This window comes from Heteronotia binoei, chromosome 19 (assembly GCF_032191835.1).
Source record: "Heteronotia binoei isolate CCM8104 ecotype False Entrance Well chromosome 19, APGP_CSIRO_Hbin_v1, whole genome shotgun sequence".
NCBI lineage: Eukaryota > Metazoa > Chordata > Lepidosauria > Squamata > Gekkonidae > Heteronotia > Heteronotia binoei.
This window is the reverse complement of record NC_083241.1, coordinates 29,936,242-29,958,665: the sequence shown is the minus strand read 5'-3', so window position 1 is coordinate 29,958,665 and position 22,424 is coordinate 29,936,242. Positions and strand designations below refer to the sequence as shown.

The following is a 22,424-nucleotide window of genomic DNA, read 5'->3' as shown; positions in this document are numbered from 1 at the left end:
AAGGAGAACCTACCACCTCCCGAGGAAGCCTGTTCCACCGAGGAACCGCTCTGTCAGGACGTTCTTCCTAATGAATGAACAACTCTTACTTGTTTGCCCTGGAAATGTGTCCATTCTTGACACTGCTGTTTGTTGTTAATAATGCATGTAGGTAGGGTTTTTATGTAGAAAAGGCCCAGCAGGAACTAATTTACATAATAGGCCACACCCCCTGATGGCACCATTGTTTCACACAGGGCTTTTTTGTAGAAAAAGCTCCGCACTGATTCATTTGCATATTAGGCCACACCCCTTGACACTAAGCACGCCGGAACTGCATTCCTGCTAAAACCCCCCAAAAACCCTGCATGTAGGTAAAAGCAGTTAAGGTAAGGATTTATATTAAACAACTTTAAAATGGAATATATATATATATATATATATATATATATATATATATATATAGTCTAGATTAAAATAATAACGAGAGAATATTTTTAAGAAAATATGGTAGAAATATCTTTTGGACTCTGGAAAGTATTTGCAAAATAATACCAGAATGTATGGTGTCTTTACCCTTCCCTTCTTTTCTGTTTCCTATTTCTCAAACTCTTTTGAAAATAATAAAAACTTTTGAAAACTGTAAAAGCAGTTAAGGATAAATATCTTTTAAGGATGCATTTATTGGTAGGAGCTGTGGCACAGTACTCAACCCATGAGGAAAGGCAGTAGATAAATATTTTAATAAATTGGCGTTTGCCTTGCACAGAGGCAGGACTGGATCTACATGATTTTTGAGGGGGGGGGGCAAAATCAAAAAATGACACCCCCTTATGAGCCATTCTATTTTATGATCCCATAGAATACAATGGGCTGCATACCCAATTTGACACCCCCCCTGTCGGTGCCCAGGGCAAACACCCCCCTCTGCCACCCCTAGATCCGGCCCTGCACAGAGGAAGTCCCAGGTTGTCTCTGGATCTCCAGCGGTAGCAGTGGAGAAGACCTCTAGGTAATACTCCCAAGAACTTCGGCTACTCAGCTTAGGTAGTGAGGGGTTAGTGGGACCAGTAGGTGGACAGTACGGGGCTGGTCCACACTCTTGTGCATGACAGGAGCCATCATCTACGTGTTCAGCAGCTACTTCTGAGACCCATGTTCTTCCTTCTCTTTCTAAGGTGTGCACCAAAGAAGAACAGGACATCCTGCAGCGTGATTCCAACAAGAGCCAGAAGTTGCTGAAGAAACTCCTTGGAGGTTAGTGCCTTCCCCTAAGGGGAGGGTGGATTTGCACACTCTCTCTTCGAGGCTGCGAATGAAGTTGCACTTTCTGATTTGTGCGGGTTTCCAGATGTCTAAGAAGAGTGCTGAAAGTATGTAGTTTTCTAGCCCACAGCCCCTTTCTCCAGTTTGGTGTAGTGGTTAACTGTGTGGACTCTTATCTGGGAGAACTGGGTTTGATTCCTCACTCCTCCACTTGCACCTGCTGGAATGGCCTTGGGTCAGCCATAGCTTTCACAGAACTGTCCTTGAAAGGGCAGCTTTTGTGAGAGCTTTCTCAGCCCCACCTGCCTGACTGGGGTCTGTTGTAGGGGAGGAAGGTAAAGGAGATTGTGAGCCACTCTGAGATTCAGAGTGGAAGGCGGGGTACAAATCCAATGTCGTTGTCGTCTTCTTCCCCTCCTCTCCACTGCATCCTCCCAACTGGCATGACTTTTTTTGTATTTTTATGTGCAGGTGAGTGTGTGTCTGCACGTGGAAGTCATAGCAACCTCTGGTGACTGACCCCTACTGGGAGCCTGGAGGATATCCAGAGAGATGGCTGAATAAAGCCTGCCTCTGTCCTCCTGACTGCTGGTTTTTCCTGGAGGTCTCCCATCGGAATACTTGCCAGCGAGATCTCCCATCCAAATACTTGCTTAGTTTCTGAGATCTGACGAGATCAGGCTTGCCTGGGCTATCCAGGCCAGGGCCCCAACCGGCCTGACTTGTTGGGCTTCAATTCCCCATTCTGCCCTGAAGCTCATCGGGTGATCTCGGTCCGGCATCAGCTCATTCTCACTCTGTGAGCTGGTCGTGAGCCATGTTCCCTCTAAGCTGAGTCAGTGTGAGCTAGCTCACAGATTTTCAGTCTCCAGCTCACACATTTTTGTCTTCGCTCAGAAAGGATGACCCCGGAGCACATTGATTTATGCAGTAGCTCACAACTTTAATGCCAGTAGCTCACAGCTTTCATGCCAGTAGCTCACACAGTAGAATTTTTGCTCACAAGACTCTGCAGCTTAGAGGGAACATTGAGATGCAGGAAAGGAGAACTCTACATGCCAGGGGTGGCCAACGGTAGCTCTCCAGATGGTTTTTTTTTGCCTACAACTCCCATCAGTCTCAGGCAGCATGGCCAATGACTGGGGCTGATGAGAGTTGTAGGCAAAAAGCATCGGAGATCTACCGTTGACCACCCCTGCATGTGCTGCCTCCCCTGCCTTGGAAGAAGGGTGGGGTAAAACAAAGTTATTAAATGCTGCCATGCGGTCCATTCCAGTGGAGATGGCATCCCAAACGGGTACAGGCGAAGCAGACCATGACGTGCCTCTCTGTGTTCCAGGCACTGAGAATTCTGGGAAGGCAGAAGTCAGCGGCAAGGACTTGCTCCCCCGGCAAGAGACCTGGCTCAAGGCTGGTTTGGAGGTGGCCACGAAACACAAGGACAAGTTGCTGGAGTATGACAAAACAAGGTACCGAGTGCAGATGTCTCAGTAACAAAAGGCTGCTGGAGGCCAAGGAGCTTTTCCCATTGGTTAAAACAGAGGCGTCGAACTCGTTTGTCGTGAGGACCGGATCTGACATAAATGTCACTTTGTAGGGCCGTGCTGCGTGCGCCAAAAATGTAATTTAAGGTACAGGAGATATAAACTTTATAAAGGAAATGGAAAACACAATTCACAATACTATTTTTTACTCAAAATATAAACCTGCTTAAAACATTGACACTCTCACAGTAATTTCTTACAGTATCTCCCTGGTGCCCACCCTCTCACCAACTGTTACTCATTAGCAGGGCTTTTTTTGTAGCAGGAGCTCCTTTGCATATCAGGCTACTTCCCCCCCCCCCTAATGTAGCCAGTCCTCCTGGGACTTATAGCAGGCCCTGTACTAAGAGCCCTGTAAGCTCTCGGAGGATTGGCTACATCAGGGGGGGTGCGGTCAAATATGCAAAGGAGTTCCTGCTGCCAAAAAAGCCCTGCTCATTAGCACTGGCACTAAAGGCAACGACCAGTAGCTCATAGGATGGCTAAGAGCCCTGGACAGGCCGGTTTCAGCCTGGGGGCTGCATGTTTGACGCAGCTGGGGTCCAGCATCCGGAAGACAGATGTGCATTTCCCACTCCTGGCCACCGCAGCTTAGTCATGCACTTCCCTTTTAAAGCGGACGTGCTTCAGTTTCCCACTCAGCAGGCTGCTTTCAAACCTGGGGGACTTTTCCTGCCACCCACCAAGTGTTTCTCGAAAGTGTGCGGGGCTCTGATTGGTCGTGGAAGATCTGACTGTCTGCAGAGCTTTAAAAAAAAAAAAAGTCGTTAAAGCAGCTGCTGTTGCACTGTTTGATTTTATTCTCTCTCACTTCCCTTATCCAGTCCCAGCGTATTTTCTTTTCGGTTGGCCTTTTCTCTGTATCGCTTGGGCTTCCTGTGTGTGCGTGTGAGTGATTTCCCTCCCCGGCCCCACTGCAGAGCTTCTGCCTGAAAGGCTGAAGAGCTGCTATCAGAGTCGTGCACAGTACAGGGCCTTTTTTGTAGGGAAAAAACCCAGCAGGAGCCCATTTGCATGTTAGGCCACACCACTCTGACATCAACATTGTTTCAGGGTTTTTGTAGAAGAAGCCCAGGAGGGACTTACTTGCACGTTAGGCCACGCCTACTGGCACCAAGACAGCCAGAACTGCATTCCTGCTAAAAAAAAAAAGTGTTGTGCACCGACATTTTGTGATGGGCTGTGCTTTCCGCCGCAGTCGTTTTGGAGATGCATCCGTCGCCCTGTGTTGAAATTCCAAATGTGCTCACAGACTCAAAAACGCTGGCGCAACCCCTGTCCTATAGGTCTTTTCTAGGATGCCTCATCGGGAGATCCTGGGAACTGGACCTGGGGCCTTCTGCATTCAGGGCATGTGCTCTGCCTCTGATGCATGAGCCCTTGCCTTGGGGAGGGGGAACACGTATCCTCCCTCACCTCCCAGGCGGAGGTTGCAGCCGGATTCGGATGGGTGGCCACAGGAACAGATGAAGTAACTGCCAAGTGCCCCTCATGGCTTCAGTGAGCAGTAGGCTTAAAACAGATAAGATGAAGTCCTTCTTCACCCAAAAAGTAACGAACACATGGAATTCACTGCTGCAGGAAGTGGGGGTGGCTGCAGACAAAAGCAGCTTCGAGAGGGGACTGGATAAACATCTGGAGCAGAGGTCCATGCGTGGCTCTTAGCCGCTGGATACAGATGCAACACTCTGTCTGGGGCAGTGGTGCTCTGTCTTCTTGGGGCTTGAGGGGCCACAAGGGGAGGATTTCTGGAGTTTTGGCTCTGCTGGTAGGCTTCCTGATGGCACCTGGTTTCTTTGGCCACTGTGCGACACAGAGTGTTGGGCTGGATGGGCCGTTGGCCTGATCCAACACGGTGCGTCTTGTGTTCTCTTGTAGTTCCGATGTTCACAGAAGGCCAGGTCTGAGGTAGTGCTCCAGTGCCCATTCATGAAAAATGTCATTCTGCTACATAGCAGGAAGAAAGCTTAGTGGGTGTGGCTCCTCGCAGCCCTGCCCCTGGAAAAGCCAGGCCAGCTGAGGGCTGCCATTCCGAACACTGCCTTGGAGTGCAGATGTGTCACTCTGTTTATATTTTATTTAATTGCTTAAAATATTTTGCATGTATTTATCTGTATTTATCTGTGAGCCAGTTTGATGTAGCGGTTAAGTGTGCGGACTCTTATCCGGGAGAACCAGGTTTGATTCCCCACTCCTCCGCTTGCACCTGCTGGAATGGCCTTGGGTCAGCCATAGCTCTGGCAGAGGTTGTCCTTGAAAGGGCAGCTGCTCTCAGCCCCACCCACCTCACAGGGTGTCTGTTGTGGGGGGAGAAGATAAAGGAGATTGTAAGCTGCTCTGAGTCTTTGATTCAGAGAAGGGCGGGGTATAAATCTGCAATTCTTCTTCTTCTTAACATCGTTTTGATTGTTTGCCACCTGGGGGATACAGGAAATTGGATGGAAATATAGGAATATTTTAAATTAAATGGGTTGGGATGTTCTAATTAAATCAAAGGGTTTAAATAAATAAAATGTGGTGTGAAGTTCTCGTGGCCTATTACTAAATCCACATTCCTGGACAGGCCGCCTGACGCCCTCCTCCTGGTTTTTTTCCCCCTTTCGTTCGGCAGCGTTCGCCGCACCCAAGTGATCGATGACGAGTCGGACTACTTTGCGACGGACTCCAACCAGTGGCTGTCCAAGCAGGAGCGAGAGGCCCTGGAGAAGAGGGAGAAGGAGCTGCGGGAGCTGCGACATGCCTCTCGGCTCTCCCGGAAGGTCACCCTTGACTTTGCCGGCCGGCAGGTCTTGGAGGAGCAGGACAGCTTGGCGGAATATCACAACAAGTGAGGATGGATCTCTGGGGGATAGCTGCAAGGCTTATCTTAACTAGGGCCAGGGGTGGAATTCTAGCAGGAGCTCCTTTGCATATTAGGCCACACCCCTCTGATGTAGCTGATACTCCAAGAGCTTACAAGGCTCTTTTTTGTAAGCTCTTGGAGGATTGGCTAATTCAGGGGTTGTGGCCTAAAATGCAAAGGAGCTTCTGCTAGAATTCCACCCCTGACGAGGGCAATCGTGTTCAAACAACATTTATTTTTTGTTTCCTTCTTTTATTCCCCACTTCTGTCCACAATGGAGACACTCGGTGGCTTCCAGTATTTCGCTCTTTTCCATTTGATTGCTGCAGCATTTCTATAAGGCAGGTTAAGCTGAGTTTGTGGGACTGGCTTGGGGTTCCCTGACAGAATTTCATGGGGGGGGTGGGTGGGAGGGGTCTGAACCTTGACCCTCCAGCTCCTAGTTCAACATCCCAGCCATGCAGAAAACTGGTGCATGTTTCAAACAGCATTGAAAAAACAGAATATAGTGACAATAATGTTTAACCAGCCAAGCCTTAATCTGTGCCTTGGCTACATCACTTTAACTAGATGACTGAAAGCCAGCGTGGTGTAGTGGGTAAAGAGGAATGGATTTTAATCTGGAGAGTTTGGTTTGATTCCTCACTCTTCCACATGAAGTCAGCTGTGGTGACCCTGGGTCAGTCACTGCCTTTTCAGAGCTTTCTCAGCTCCCCCCCAAAAAAACAAGTCCAACTTGCCACCTAGCGGTGCATAACACTAAGAGAGCTAGAACTTTAGACTGCCAGACAACTTTAGGATCTCCTGGCTATTCTACACACAATGTCATATGATAATAATAATTATTATTATTGTATTACTACATGACAATTTTCACCCCAGCCAATACTCAGGCTTCCCCAGGCATCCTCTTACATAATTCTGTTTTAGAATCTAGTTGAAAGATTAGCAAGGATGTGTGTGCTGGAAGGGGTGTTTCAAAGGACAGGGGTGGCAGTGGAGAAGACGTGGGCGTCGGTGGGAACAGATCAAACCCTGACAAGAGAAGGGACAGAAGGCGGTCCCTGTTGCAAGAGCCTGTGTAGAGTAGTGGTTAAGAGTGGCGGCCTCCAATCCGGAGAACTGGGTTTGATTCCCCGCTCCTCCATCACAGGAAGCCAGCTGGGTGACCTTGGGCCAATCACAGTTCTCTCAGAAATCTCTCAGCCCTATCTGCTTTACAAGCTGCCTGTTATGGGGAGAAGAGGGGAAGACAATTGTAAGCCGCTTTCAGACAATCTTAGGGCCGAGAACAGCTGAAAATAACTTTTCTTCTTGTTGCATTGGCTACAAGCAGATACCATCTTTCGGGAATGGGGGTCCCATATGGCTGAACTGATTGGGAGAAGGAGGGTTCAGGAGTGCTTTGCAGAGTAGAAATTATGAGGGAAAATGTTCAAATGAACAGGACATCTTTGTCTCTCTCTCTCTCCCTCTTTGTGGAAGCGCATGCATTCAGTAGCACAATTAACTAATTTTAGACTCCGGTCTTTCTTCTCAAGATCTGATTGATTTGAGAGATGCTGACAAAATTTGTACTTCATTGACTTCAAAGTACAAGATGACCTTCCCCGCTGCTGAATTTCCCTCCGGCTCAGATGGTAAATCTGAGCTAAATTTTCCCTCTTTCTCTCCAACCCAGTTTATCTGCTTGGTCGAAGTGAGGTCCAATGTTCCCTTTAAGCTGCAGAGTCTTGTGAGCAAAAATTCTATTTTGTGAGCTACTGGCATTAAAGCTGTGAGCCACTGCATCAATGATTGTGCTCTGGGGTCATCCTTCCTGAGCTAAGACAAAAATGTGTGAGCTGGAGGCTAAAAATCTGTGAGCTAGCTCATGCTAATTCACCTTAGAGGGAACAGGGTGAGGTCGGCAGCAGTTGAGAGATCTTGCCTTTCTTTATTTCTCCACCTCCAGCTCTTAACCCTCTCCCCCAATGCATTGTGGGAGCTGCAGTTCCCAGAAATTTAATTTCAAGCACTCTGGGAACTACTGTTCCCAGAAGGCATTTGGAAGGGAAGGAAGTGAAAAGAAAAGAGGGCAGGGAGGAGTTCACCCAACTCTAGCTACAACCTGGTTTGGGGGGACCACACCTTTGAATTTTTGTCCTCCAAATCCAGTCCAGTCTTTTTGGAGGTTGCTCTGCTTCACAGCCAGTGGCTTCTCCCTGTCACCTCTGTCCCTCTTCTCCCCCCTTTTAGTATGCACAGAAATTGGGCATCTGAACATCCAGTTTTCCCTTTGTATTTATGGCCCGTTCTCTGCTCCTTTCTCTTCCCTTCTGTGCCATGGCAGCCAGCTGCAAAGGCTGGGCAAACGAGGTTGGGAACAGATGTGACTCCCAGGAGGTAGTTTTGCTGCATTTGCTCCCAGTGACAAAAGTAAGAGTCAGAAGTGAAGCCAAACAGTGTTTGAATTGTGGAGCCGCAGGGATCCAGCGAAGCAGTCTGGCGCTTCCAGAAAGCATTGCGTAGGAGCATGTTCCGTTCTTCTCAGCAGAGCGCATAATTCCATAGATTGTCAACAAGGACCTTGTGTCTCAAAAGCACCGGTTGGCCGATCCATAGGTGCTTTCCTTGGCTCTCTCTCTGCCTCTTAAGGGCATGAGAAACCAAGGAATTATTTTCCTGGGTCAGGCCAAGATCTTTCTGGTCCTGCCGTTTGGTCTCCACTACCAATGAATAAGATACCCTGGCAAAGCTCAAAAGCATTGTGCAGTGGAGACAACTCTTTTCCAGTCCCAATTTACGGCAATCAGAGCATGCTGTCCCAAGACCATGCCGTTTCCACAGCTGACGACAGGTTAAATTTGCTTATTTCACATATTTGTTCTGATTTAGCTCTTCCTATCGGGATATTCTAGTCCAAGAGTGGCCAAACTTGCTTAATATAAGAACTATGTAGAGTAAACATTAGATGTTTGAGAGCCACCAAACTTGAACATCAGATGTTTGAGAGCTGCAAGGGAAGGAAGGAATGAAGGGAGGGAGGAAGGAAGGAAACTTCAAATGCATTCTCCAAGCCGCCAGCTGGCTTGGCTTGGAGAAGTGATTTAAAGAGACAGATGCCTTCTCCAAGCTGGCCAATGGGGCAGGTGGGGGCTTTGAGACCCACACAATATGTCCGGAAGAGCCACATGTGGCTCCTGAGCCACAGTTTGGCCACCTCTGTTCTATTCAGTCTGGGTACATGTTTGGTTGCATAAAATTTCCAAATTCTGCATGATCAGGCCCTCTGTCCTGGTTTCTTTTTCTTGACTGCTAACTTTGGACCCTAAGATTTACACATGGGGATTTTTTGGCGGGGGAGCAGCACTCAAGGCAACAGTAGGTCTTACTTGCCTTTATAAATCCCAGTCACTGTGGCGCCTAGAAATTTCATGTGGCAGCTATTTTTTTTGTTTTGTTTTGTGGTTGAAGAAATTAGAAAATATGGTCCTATAGGTCATCCTGAACCCTGAAATACGAGCCTGGCTTCTAAATCTTTGACTATAGAAGCCAGCCCAAACAACAGTTGTCCAGGTCTGCATTAATAACCTGGAATAAAGGAACCTCTCCTCCTTGTGAAAAAAAATATAACCACAGCTTTAGAAATAATATCGAAAATAAATTAATACGCATGGATAACAGATACCAGTGTGAACTATCATTTTCCACCCATCGTAACAAACATACCAATTTATTGAACAAAGTAGGAGTCAAGTGGCACCTTTATGACCAACCAGCCAACAAAACCTTGCTGTTCTTAAAGGTGATACTTGACTCCTACTTTGTTCTGCCGCTTCAGACCAACATGGCTGCCCACTTGGATCTATGCCAATTTATAGTTAAATGCTTCCTATTAAATTTCAACTACGACCCGCTAGTCTGTATAGGCAATACGTATAGGCTTATGAAATAAGTAATCTATCTCCAATGGATTACTGGTCCTTTGTATCCATTTCGGAATGAATCCTTCTTCCGGGGTTCAGATGAAATAAAGCTATCCAAATGTAGTCTACTGACTGCAGACGTTTAGTCGCATGCACTTGCTGCTTGTGTACTTTTAAATCCGAAGCCGTTCTCAGCAGGTAAGTAGAAAACAGTTCAATATCTCTAGAAAAATACTTAAATGAATTCATATGGACTCGTCTCAGTGGAACGCTACTGTCGATCCGTCCTCCCAGCCAGCAATAGTTGCATTCTGTTTGTATTAGTATATTTCCTAGATTATTTCTAAAATTATGGTTATATTTTTTTTCATGGGGAGGTGAGGTTCCTTTATTCTAGTTCGTTTTCCTCCATGGTTCCACTATACTTCCCTCCCCTGTGCAAGCATCAATTGTTTCTGACTCTGGGGTGACGTTGCTTTCACAACGTTTTCACGGCAGACTTTTTTTACGGGGTGGTTTGCCATTGCCTTCCCCAGTCATCTACGCTTTCCCCCCAGCAAGCTGGATACTCATTTTACCGACCTCAGAAGGATGGAAGGCTGAGTCAACCTCGAGCCAGCTACCTGAAAACCTAGCTTCCACTGGGGATCAGAGGTCATGAGCAGAGCTTAGGACTGCAGTACTGCAGCTTTAACACTCTGCGCCACTATACTTAGCACTGCATTAATGGCCAGGAGGTCTTCAGATTGCCTGAGAAGGATCATCCATTTTACTGGCCCTGTTATCAGTGTGAAGACGCTTCCCTGGGTACCATTCAGCGGCAGATTTCATCCATCAATATACCATAGCAGTCAAACTCTCTGCTCACGACCTGCGTTTGATCCTGGCAGAAGGTGCGTTCAGATAGCTGACTCAAGGTTGACTCAGCCTCCATCATAAGAACATAAGAGAAGCCATGTTAGATCAAACCAATGGCCCATCCAGTCCAACACTCTGTGTCACAGTGGCAAAAAAAAATTATACACACACACACACACACACACACACACACACACACTGATGGACCTCTGCTTCATATTTTTATCTAAACCCCTCTTGAAGGTGGCTATGCTTGTGGCTGCCACTACCTCCTGTGGCAGTGAATTCCACATGTTAATCACCCTTTGGGTGAAGAACTACTTCCTTTTATCCGTTTTAACCTGTCTGCTCAGCAATTTCATTGAATGCCCACGAGTTCTTGTATTGTGAGAAAGGGAGAAAAGTACTTCTTTCTCTACTTTCTACATCCCATGCATTATCTTGTAAACCTCTATCATGTCACCCCGCAGTCGACGTTTCTCCAAGCTAAAGAGCCCCAAGCGTTTCAACCTTTCTTCATAGGGAAAGTGTTCCAGCCCTTTAATCATTCTAGTTGCCATTTTCTGGACTTTCTCCAATGCTATAATATCCATTTTGAGGTGCAGCGACCAGAACTGCACACAGTATTCCAAATGAGACCGCACCATCGATTTATACAGGGGCATTATGATACTGGCTGATTTGTTTTCAATTCCCTTCCTAATAATTCCCAGCATGGCGTTGGCCTTTTTTATTGCAAACGCACACTGTCTTGGCATTTTCAGTGAGTTATCTACCATGACCCCAAGATCTCTCTCTTGGTCAGTCTCTTCCAGTTCACACCCCATCAACTTGTATTTGTAGCTGGGATTCTTGGCCCCAATGTGCATTACTTTGCACTTGGCCACATTTAACTGCATCTGCCACGTTGACGCCCACTCACCCAGCCTCAACAGATCCCTTTGGAGTTCCTCACAATCCTCTCTGGTTCTCACCACCCTGAACAATTTAGTGTCATCCGCAAACTTGGCCACTTCACTGCTCACTCCCAACTCCAAATCATTTATGAACAAGTTAAAGAGCATGGGACCCAGTACCGAGCCCTGCGGCACCCCACTGTTTACTGTCCTCCACTGCGAAGACTGCCCATTTATACTCACTCTCTGCTTCCTGTTACTCAGCCAGTTTTTGATCCACAAGAGGACCTGTCCTCTTACTCCATGACTCTTGAGCTTTCTAAGGAGCCTTTGATGAGGAACTTTATCAAAAGCTTTCTGGAAGTCAAGGTAAACAACATCTATCGGGTCTCCTTTGTCCACATGTTTGTTCACCATCCTTCTGAGGTCGGTGAAATGAGTACCCAGTTTGCTGGAGGGAAAGTGTAGATAACTGGGGAAGGCAAGGGCAAGCCACCCTGTAAAAAGTCTGCCATGAAAACGTTGTGATGCGATGTCACCCCAGAGTTGGAAACGACTGGTGCTTGCACAGAGGACTACCTAGTACTTACAAGAGGACCAGTGTTCCCTCTAAGGTGAGTTAGTATGAGCTAGCTTGCAGTTTTTTGGCCTCTGGCTTACACATTTTTGTCTCATCTCAGGAAGGCAGCCCTAGAGCAAACTAATATATGCAGGAGCTCACAACTTGAATGCCAGTGGCTCACAAAGTAGAATGTTTGCTCACAAGATTGCACAGCTTAGAGGGAGCATTGAAGAGGACCGCAGGCAAGTGAAAGCAGGATGCTTTGCAGGGAATGTGAAACAGGTTGTTTGTCCCTGTAGATTGGATGAAACTATTGAAGTCCTTCACAGCGGTACCTTGACAAAGACGGTACGAAGTGTTGAAGGGAGACGTGACGAACCCGGGGTCCTCGTGAATCCAAACCTTCTCCAGCCAGCCCCTGTGGTCAGTATTCCTCCTTCCCTCTTTATAGATCTTACCCTTCCTTACTGGAAGACACTTCAGTTTAGTGGCAGGGAGCATCCTGAGTAGCCATCTCAAACTGTGGTTTTAATGTTTTTAATGCGTTTTATCGGTGCCGTAAGCTGCCTTCAGCTCTGTAAGGAAGAAACACTCCTAATAAATGTTATCAACGTGTAGAACAGGGGTGCCCAAACTTGCTTAACGTAAGAGCCACATAGAATAAACGTCAGACGTCTGAGAGCCACAAGGCGTGAACACAAGATGTTTGAGAACTGCAAGGAAGGAAGGAAGGCAGGCAAATAGATGGGGGAGGGGAAGAGAGAGGTGGAAAGAAAGCAACTTTAAATGCACTGTCGAAGCCACCAGCTGGCTTGGCTTGGAGAAGTGATTTGAACAGACAAATGCCTTCTCCAAGCCAGCCAGTGGGATGGTGGTGGGAGCTTTGAGAGCCACACAATAGGTGTGAAAGAGCCACTTGGGGCTCCCGAGCCACAGTTTGGCCATCCCTGGTGTAGAAGGTTCAAAGCTTAACTTCCTGACATTTCCAGTTAGGAGGATCCTTATTGGGGAGGGCCATGGCTCAGTTGCAGAGCATCTGCTTGGCATGCAGAAGGTCCCACGTTCAATCCCCAGCATCTCCGGTTGAAAGGATCAGGAAGTATTTAAGAAGAAGATATTGGATTTATATCCCGCCCTCCACTCCGAAGTGTCTCAGAGCGGCTCACAATCTCCTTTACCTTCCTCCCCCACAACAGACACCTTGTGAGGTAGATGAAGATATTGGATTTATATCCCGCCCTCCACTCCGAAGAGTCTCAGAGCGGCTCACAATCTCCTTTCCCTTCCTCCCCCACAACAGACACCCTCTCACAGCAGCTGCCCTTTCAAGGACAACCTCTGCCAGAGCTATGGCTGACCCAAGGCCATTCCAGCAGGTGCAAGTGGAGGAGTGGGGAATCAAACCTGGTTCTCCCAGATAAGAGTCCGCACACTTAACCACTACACCAAACTGGCTCTTTAATAGGAAAGACTTCTGCCTGAGACCCTGGAGAGCCACCACCAGTCTGAGTAGACAATACTGACCTTGATTGACTGAAGGTCAGATTTGGTAAAAGGTGGTTCCATGTGTCCCTGTGATACCATTCAGAAGCATATTTTATGCATTAATATATTGTGGCTAGTATTTACAAGGGGACCCCAGGCAGGTGAATGTCAGAACTGGAGAGCTGGTCTCAACGGACCCGTGGTCTGTCTTGGTAGCGTCACTCTAAATCAGTGATGCTTGTTCAGTGGCTTGGAAGCCACTTGTGGCTCTTCAGAGTGGTGTTCTCCAACGTGGCACCTGGCCTCATGTTTCAGGAAAGTGAGCTGGACTCTTGCCTAGTGGGACATGGTTTGCCCTAGCAGTTCATTGAAAATAGCGAAAGGCTGTTGCAGTCTCAGGTGAAAAAGTGAGACTTGAGATGCAAATGTTAACCAAAAAAGATCAACAAACGCTAGTTAAAAGGAATAGAATTCAAATCCCCCAATCCTGTAAGTACGGTAAAAGTCACCAGAGATGTTTAATGTATAGTGGGCAGGTGGTTTCCACCTTGAAGCAGCCCGATAGAACAGGGTTGCATTTTTTTGTTTGTTTCTGCTTTCCTATTTTTAAGCACACATGAAAGACTCTCTTCTAAATTGGTTTCTGTTTAGTTTCTTAACAGTCTGGGAATCTCGCATAGCTCTGTAAGCCAAATCTCCCCACCTTTCAATATCAATTAATGCCAAGGTTCCTTGTACTATTAAGCATCAGAAGGAATCTTGCGCAAAAGTAGCAGGCGGTGGTATAGGTGGGTGGGTGAGCTTCCTTCTCCCTGGTGCATCTCATTCAGCATCGCTCACAATGCCCTCTTTCAGTGGGAATATTGGGTCCTAAGGGGTTGTTTTCCTTCTGCACCTCTGCCTTAGATGTGGCTCACGTTTGCTTCTCCTGAGGGGATCGTCTAAGAGTGAACTGTATGATTGAGATCAGAGACGCTTCAGAATTGGCCTCCCTTTTGGTGAGGGCAGCCCCAAGGTCTGTTTCTCTTCTTGCGGAAGCTAATTGGCTGCCCCAAGAGCATCCGCCATGAACTTTTCCACTCTCTGTACGGTGCCTGTACTGTGGCTGTACTGTGGTGTCACCCAGCACCTATAAACCAAGGAATCACAGAAACCATCAGGGCAACTCTAGCTGAAGAGAGAAGGATTAAGCCTTCTGTTTGTGTGTGTGTGTGTGTGTGTGTGTGTTGTGTTTTGGATTTTTAACTTTTTGTTTTGTTTCACTATGCTGAAGTGGGTGGACCAGACCGGCCTACTCACCCACAGGAAAACTGGCCCTTCTGCGGAAGCCAAGAGCGAAGCCGACTCAGGAAGGAGCCTCTTACGGATTCAGGACCGAGAGATACAGGAGATCTCAGACAATGGCTGGTGCCTCAGCATGCATCAGCCTTGGGCCTCGTTGCTGGTCAAAGGGATCAAAAGGTAAGCAGGGATCTAGAAACATCACTTGCCGCCTTCTTGCTTGGAGTCCTGAGCGTGTGCTGAAGGGACCCCTTCCTCCCTTCTCTGCTCAGAGGAGCCTTTGATTGCCTAGCGCCCGGCTGAGTGAATTCTTCCCACCTCGTTCTGTGTAGCCCTAACTTGGATGGCCCAGGCTAACTCAGTCTCATCAGACCTTGGAAGCTAAGCAGGGTCAGTCTGGGCTAGAATTCAGATGGGAGACCACCAAGAAGAAAAAGTAGAAGACTGCAGATTTATACCCCACCCTTCTCTCTGAATCAGAGTCTCAGAGCGGCTCACAATCTCCTTTACCTTCCTCCCCCACAACAGGCACCCTGTGAGGTGGGTGGGGCTGAGAGGGCTCTTACAGCGGTTGCCCTTTCAAGGACAACTCCTGCAATAGCTGTGGCTGACCCAAGGCCATGCCAGCAGCTGCAAGTGGAGGAGTGGGGAATCCCCGGTTCTCCCAGATAAGAGTCCACACACTTAACCACTACACCAAACTGGCTCTCTCAAGGAAGTTCAGGATCACAACACAGAGGCAAACCACCTCTGTTATTGCCTTGAAAACCCCACAGGCTTATCACAAGCTGTCTATGACTTAACAGCCGGTTCTGTGCAAAGATACAATTGGCTCATGCTGCACAGGAAATGTTTGCATAAATGCCTGGATCTGACCCATAGTTGGTGATGTATTAAAACGCATGTATAAACACACTCAATGCAGCAGGTATCTTACATGGATAGCATGATCGAAGGAATGGTTTGCAATTTACCTAAAAGCGGCAGCTCTTCTAGAAGCCCGCCCCTACCCCAAAATAATTATTTTTGCCACCTGCCAATGGAGGCCTAAGGATGTGAATTGTATCTCACTGGCTTTGTGCAACCTCTTAGACACTTTCCATTTACACAGCACTCGAGGCAATGCACAGTCTTCTTAAAAATCATCAGATACAACGCAACAGATTAAATGCTCTAGCAAAGATTAAAGAAAGGGGGCAAAAAGGTATATCTCGGTCCCCATTTGCAACTTTAGCTCTCGTTCTCTTGTGGTGTACCAAGTTATGCAGAAGATTCTGTGTGCCCTACTGAAGAAAATGCCTCAAACCCCCCCCCCCCAACCTATTTATTTTCGAACAGGTTATTATTCTAATGTGTTTCCAATGCTTATTTGGACCCACGATTGCTGGTTTGTTGGCCTTGAAAAGAGAATCACCGGTACGAAGCACTAGAGGTCACTGTTTTCCTCTATTCTTAGGCAGAAAAGAGAATGTTTTGGAATACAAGGGCTGTGTGTCAGGCTGCAATAAATGCTGGTGCTGCTGGACTCTCTTAAGGTGTTGCTGGACTCCTGCTGTATTTTACTATATATGTATTCATATGAACATATGAAGCTGCCTTATACTGAATCAGACCCTCTTTGGTCCATCAAAGTCAGTATTGTCTACTCAGACTGGCAGCGGCTCTCCAGGGTCTCAAGCTGAGCTTTTTCACGCCTATTTGCCTGGACCCTTTTTAGTTGGAGATGCCGGGGATTGAACCTGGGACCTTCTGCTTACCAAGCACATGCTCTACCACTGAGCCACCATCCCTCTCAAAGATGTCTGACTGTTCTAGCCCTGCTATAAAACCACTTTGTTTGTATCATTTTTAAGAGATCCGTTGTATTATTGGCTTTGTTTGGGTTCCGCTCACTTTGCCAGGCACACAATGAGCGAATTTTCGCCCTACAACAGGGGTGACTAAACTTGCTTAACATAAGAGCCACATAGAATAAACGCCAGATGTTCGAGAGCCACAAGTCATGAACGTCGGATGTTTGAGAGCTTCGAGTCTAGGGCTGATGGTCCATCCCGCTCTGCCTTCCTTCATCGCTGTGTGGGTGGCGGGAGGGGAGGGGGAGGGTGTCACAGCTTTTCCCAGGCATCCTTGATTTGCAAATTATAACCGACTGCTGATCTAGAATATTGAATTCAAAATGGCAAGACTTCGTGGGCGGGGGAGGTGGAATTCAGATAACGTCCGCTTTTTTGAAACCACCCTCCAAAGTTTGTTTCAGGTGTTCTTAGCAACTGGAAAAATGAGACACGGCCATGCTTTACATGGATGAAGAAATTGGGAACTGTGTCTGCTTCAAAAACTATGGACCTTAAATCAGTCTTCTGACCAGGGCTTTTTTTTTGTAGCAGGAACTCCTTCGCATTTTAGGCCACATACCCCTGATGTAGCCAATCCTCCAAGAACTTACAGGGCTCTTATTCCAGGGCCTACTGGAAGCTCCAGGAGGATTGGCTACATCAGCGGGGTGCGGCCTAATATGCAAAGGAGTTCCTGCTACAAGAAATAGCCCCGCTTCTGGCTAGTTTGGAGCACCTTGTAGCACCGCCTTCTTTAATGTTGCCGGCCTGTATTCTGCCCACTCTTCTCTTGCCTTCCTCCAGCCTAAAGAACCTCCCTCCATATTTAGCGAGTTGGCAATGGAGTCTTTTCAAAGTTGGAGGATGGTTCCTTCGACTGCAGGAAAGCTTTAGCCTTGGTGAAGGGTACTTCTCTGAAGCATATAGCCTGGACACTGGGATTGCGGCTGAAACATTTTCTCAAACCCTGAGTTGTAAGCAGAATCCTGGTGACTGAACTTGTTTCTGAGCCTCTCCTGCTCTCTCTCTCTCTCTCTTTCTCTTTCTCTAGGGTAGAAGGCAGAACTTGGTACACAGCACTGAGGGGCCGGCTGTGGATAGCAGCAACCGCCAAAAGACCTTCTCTTCAGGAGATCTCCGAAGTGGAGGTCAACTACAAAGTCCTGCTTCGGAAAGGTGAAACCCTCTTCAGGCCTTTGGCCCGCAGACTCCTTTACCCAAGTGGTGCTCTTTCTAAGAGGCTGGTGTGTATGTGTGTGTGTGTGTGTGGGGGAAATAAAAGTCCTTTCTAGGCTGCAGCTCGGAGAGACAACCGCTGGAAAGAACGACTGCAAATCTGTCCCGGTTTGTGGACTAGAGCCCGTTTCGTCGGGTGCATTTAGTGGGGTCCTTGCTCTTGACTGACCTGTGTAAGTGTGAGGGTTACAAAGGGGCCAGAGGAAGTTGTAAGCAGCAGGGTCAAAGGGTCACGAAATGCAGGAAGTGCAGGATTGGCGGGGCTGCTCTTTTGGAATGATTGCAACTCGTTGGCTTCTCCTGATGCTCCCTTTCCCTGCTCCTTGTACTCACCCTGCGCTCTCTACCCTTGCGTGACCATTGGAAAGGAAAGGTCCCCTGTGCAAGCACCAGTCGTTTCCGACTCTGGGGTGAGGTTGCTTTCACAACGTTTTCACGGCAGACTTTTTATGGGGTGGTTTGCCATTGCCTTCCTCAGTCTTTTACACTTTCCCCCTAGCAAACTGGGTACTCATTTTACCGACCTCGGAAGGCTGAGTCAACCTCAAGCCGGCTACCTAAAACCCAGCTTCCGCCGGGGATCGAACTCAGGTCGTGAGCAGAGAGTTGAGACCTCAGTACTGCAGTACTGCTGCTTTACCACTTCAGAAGATGCCGCTTCCAACATCTGATCCGCATTAGGCAACGAAACATCTGTTAGAAATAAGCGCACAAGGAAATAGGTTGAGAATTCTGTTCCAGGGTTTCTTCCCCACTGCCACCTCCGAGCCATGAGGGCAGGCATATGTCTGCTCCTCCCTGCCTTGCTTCATATCCGTATGAAGGATTGGCTACATCAGGGAGGTGTGGCCGCTGGAAGGCTGTTGTCAAAGGGAAAACAGTAAGGCTGGGAGGCTTCCGTCTGACTGAAGTCCTGGGAAACAAAAGTCACGTGCGTTTTGGTCATTGCAGCCCTTACTCTGATCTGCTGTTTGAAGATCAGGGTTTTTTTTTTTTGTAGCAGGAACTCCTTTGCATATTAGGCCACACCTCCCTGATGTAGCCAATCCTCCTGAAGCTTACAGTAGGCCCTGGAATAAGAGCCCTGTAAGCTCTTGGAGGATGGGCTACATCAGGGGTGTGTGGCCTAAGATGCAAAGGAGCTCCTGCTACAAAAAAAGCCTTGATTAAAGCACTTGGGAGCCCTGTGGTGCAGAGTGTCAAAGCTGCAGTACTGCAGTCGGAGCCCTCTGCTCACAACCTGAGTTCGATCCCAGCAGAAGCTGGATTCAGGTAGTTGGCTTAAGGTTGACTCAGCCTTCCATTCTTCCGAGGTGGGTCAAATGAGTCCCCAGCTTGCTGGGAGGAAAAATGTAGACGACTGGGGAAGGCAGTGGCAAACCACCCCGTAAAAAGTCTGCCATGAAAACATCATGATGCGACATCACCCCGTGGGTCGGAAACGACTGGTGCTTGCACAGGGGACTGCCTTCACCTTTATAACACACTCACCCGGACCTGGGTGGCCCAGGCCAGCCTGATCTCATCAGATCTCAGAAGTTAAGCAGGGTTGACCCTGGTTAGTACTTTGAAAGAGAGACCACCAAGGAACACCAGGGTCGTGACGTGGAGGCAGGCAATGGCAAACCAGCTCTGAACGTCTCTTGCCTTGAAAACCTCACCATAAGTCAGCTGCAGCTTGATGACAATGTTGTTAATAATAACAACACAGTGCAGCCGGTGTCTTATATAAATCTCATGGCCGTTTATGTAAATCTCTCGCATAAACGGCCTCTATAAGAATCTAAAAGCAACAGAGCTTCTAAGAGCTCCTCCCAGGAAATGATTATCTTGTGCCCCTCTGCAAATCACTCACATAATAGCTAACCCGTTCCTCTGTTCCCTAGACAGAACTGTCTGAAGGAGTCCCAGTGGGCCAGGTTACTCTCTTTCCCACCTGAGACTGGACTTTTGAGCCTGTCTTGAAATCTGAGCCAGGGGGCTTGCCCTTCCCCTCTCGCTCAGGGGCTCGCAGAAAAAGTGAGCTTTCTTCACCCACCAATGAGGAGTTTACAGGGCTAAAAATTTTTGGTAGAAAAAGCCCAGCAGGAACTCATTTGCATATTAGGCCACGCCCCCTGACATCACCATTGTTTCACACAGGGCTCTTTTGATGCCCAGTGGTGGCAGAGTTCACCCTCTGACTCCGTGCAAAATCAAATATGGCTCTTTTACAAAGGAAAATGAAATCTTTACAGTAAGGCTGGTGTGATGCTGTATGCAAAGGGAAGGACAAGCAGAGAGATTTGTGGCGCTAAAGGGCATCATAAAGATGTTTTACAGAAAGGGAAATGACAGAGGTGAGGGGTTTTGAGTAATCCAAGTGTAAACCATCCATGGGTTTTTGCCAAAGCATTAAAACCAGGACTTTTCTTGTAGCAGGAACTCCTTTGCATATTAGGCCACAGCTCCCTGATGTAGCCAATCCTCCACGAGCTTACAGTGGGCCCTGTAAGAAGAGCCTTGTAAGCTGTTGGAGGATTGGTTACATCAGGGGTGTGTGGCCTAATATGCGGAGGAGTTCCTGCTACAAAACAAACCCTGATTAAAGCAATAGCACAGAGTGCTCCTGGGGTATATTTATGACTTGTTGCAAGACCTCACGGGCGCCACTTCTAAATAAAGGACTCGCAACTGCTGGTTGTGTAGGGTATGGAAACTTCATGGGTTATTTATCGGCATATCAGGTATCAGCAGAGCAAAGCAATATGCTCTTGGGCTTTCTTGCTCTTTGGGGATCCCTTGCTCTGGATTTTAAGGTTTGCCTCTCTGATTATAAAAGGCTGCTGACCCTTGCCACAGATGATGCTCTTCGAAGCAGACACAGGCATTGGGTTGAAGGGATTGTGTTGGCGTCACTATCTGGTGTATTTAATTTGGAAACATAATCCAGTAGCACCGTAAAGTGGTAAAAGGTAAAGGTAGTCCCCTGTGCAAGCACTGAGTCGTTACCAACCCATGGGGTGAAGTCACATCATTATGTTTTCTTGACAGACTTTTTATGGGGTGGTTTGCCATTGCCTTCCTGGTCATCTACACTTTCCCTCCCACAAGAGAGCCAGTTGGGTGGGATTCCCCACTCCTCCACTTGCAGCTGCCGGAATGGCCTTGGGTTAGCCATAGCTCTCGCAGGAGTTTTCCTTGAAAAAGACAGCTGCTGTAAGAGCTCTCTCAGCCCCACCCACCTCACAGGGTGTCTGCTGTGGAGGGAGAAGATATAGGAGATTATAAACCACTCTGAGTCTTTGATTCAAAGAGAAGGGCGGGGTAAAAGTCTGCAGTCTTCTCAGGTCGTGAGCAGAGCTCCATAGAGACCATTAAAAGTTTCAGGATGTCTGCCTGTCTGTCCATCCATCCTCTGCTCATGCAGCTATCACCTTAAGCAGAGGTCAGGATGTCTGACAGAGGGCACTTTGACTCTCAAAAGCAAATACCCTGAAACTCTTGTTGGTCTCTGGGACTCAGATCTAACCGTTCTATTGCAGACCTGTTCTATTGCACGACTAACCTCTGAAACTACCCCCTGCCTAAAAGGCCGTGGTAATACTACTTGGGGCCAATGTTCCCTCTAAGCTGCAGAGTCTTGTGAGCAAAAATTCTACTTTGTGAGCTACTGGCATGAAAGTGGTGAGCTCCTGCATAAATTAATGTGCTCTGGGGCCATCCTTCCTGAGATAAGACAAGAATGTGTGAGCTGGAGGCTAAAAATCTGTGAGCTAGTTCACGCTAACTCAGCTTAGAGGGAACACTGCTTGAGGCTGGAGTAAGGGAAAGCAGACTAAGATGTAGGTTCTGTCACATAGTTTTGGACGCCTGCAGGGCCTGTAAAAATGGAGCTATTCTGCCAGGCTTTTAGTTGAGGCTGCGGACAGCTAATACTGTCTGGTTCCTCCTCGAACTCCCTGCCAAATTGCTTTCCAGCTGTTATGGGCCAGGAGTTAGTATACCTGGAACTCTTACACCTAGCTATATCAGAATTCCAACAAACTGAAATAGAACCAGTATAGCACGAGCTTTAAATTACTATCTAGTTTTTTTTTTATTTGATGTAATGTTTTAAAAGTTTTAATGTTACTGTTGTTGTGGGCATAGAGGCTGAGACCTTCCTAAGAACATCAGAAAAGCCCTGCTGGATCAGACCAGTGGCCCATCTAGTCCAGCATCCTGTCTCACACAGTGGCCAGCCAGTTCCTTTGGGGGGTCAACAACAGGGCAGAGAGTCTGAGGCCTTCCCTTCATGTTGCCTTCTGCCTCTGGGGTTCAGAGGCCTAGTGCCTTTGAATGTGTAGGTCCCCCTCAGTCACCATGGCTAGTAGCCATTGATAGACTTATCCTTCATTGCCTATCTCTGCGCCATGACCCTGGTATTCCTTCAAGGTCTCCCATCCAAATACTAACTGGAGTTGACCCTGCTTAGCTTCCAAGATACAACAAGATTGGGTTAGCCTGGGCTATCCAGATCAGTAGGGTTTGTTTTGTAGCGGGAACTCCTTTGCATATTAGGCCACATACCCCTGATGGAGCCAATCTTCTAAGAGCTTACAGGGCTCTTAGTACAGGGCCCAGAGATAGAATTCTAGCAGGGGCTCCTTTGCATATTAGGCCACACCTCCCTGATGTAGCCAATCCTCCAAGAGCTTACAGGGCTCTTAGTACAGGGCCCAGAGATAGAGTTCTAGCAGAGGCTCCTTTG

At 47.7% G+C, this 22,424-nt stretch overlaps 1 protein-coding gene across 3 annotated transcripts in view; it reads left to right on the top strand.

The window, feature by feature from the left end:
- Positions 1-22,424, top strand: part of TRIP4 (thyroid hormone receptor interactor 4) — an 83,524-nt gene that overhangs the window by 19,632 nt on the left and 41,468 nt on the right. For 2 of the 3 annotated variants that reach the window (XM_060260199.1, XM_060260198.1), the window contains exons 5-10: positions 1,158-1,236; positions 2,585-2,714; positions 5,401-5,616; positions 12,155-12,278; positions 14,614-14,801; positions 17,508-17,632. In XM_060260199.1, the coding sequence (XP_060116182.1) occupies positions 1,158-1,236; positions 2,585-2,714; positions 5,401-5,616; positions 12,155-12,278; positions 14,614-14,801; positions 17,508-17,632 (862 nt within the window). The remainder of the gene's footprint in view (positions 1-1,157; positions 1,237-2,584; positions 2,715-5,400; positions 5,617-12,154; positions 12,279-14,613; positions 14,802-17,507; positions 17,633-22,424) is intronic. The other variant, XM_060260200.1, reaches the window with a different exon arrangement.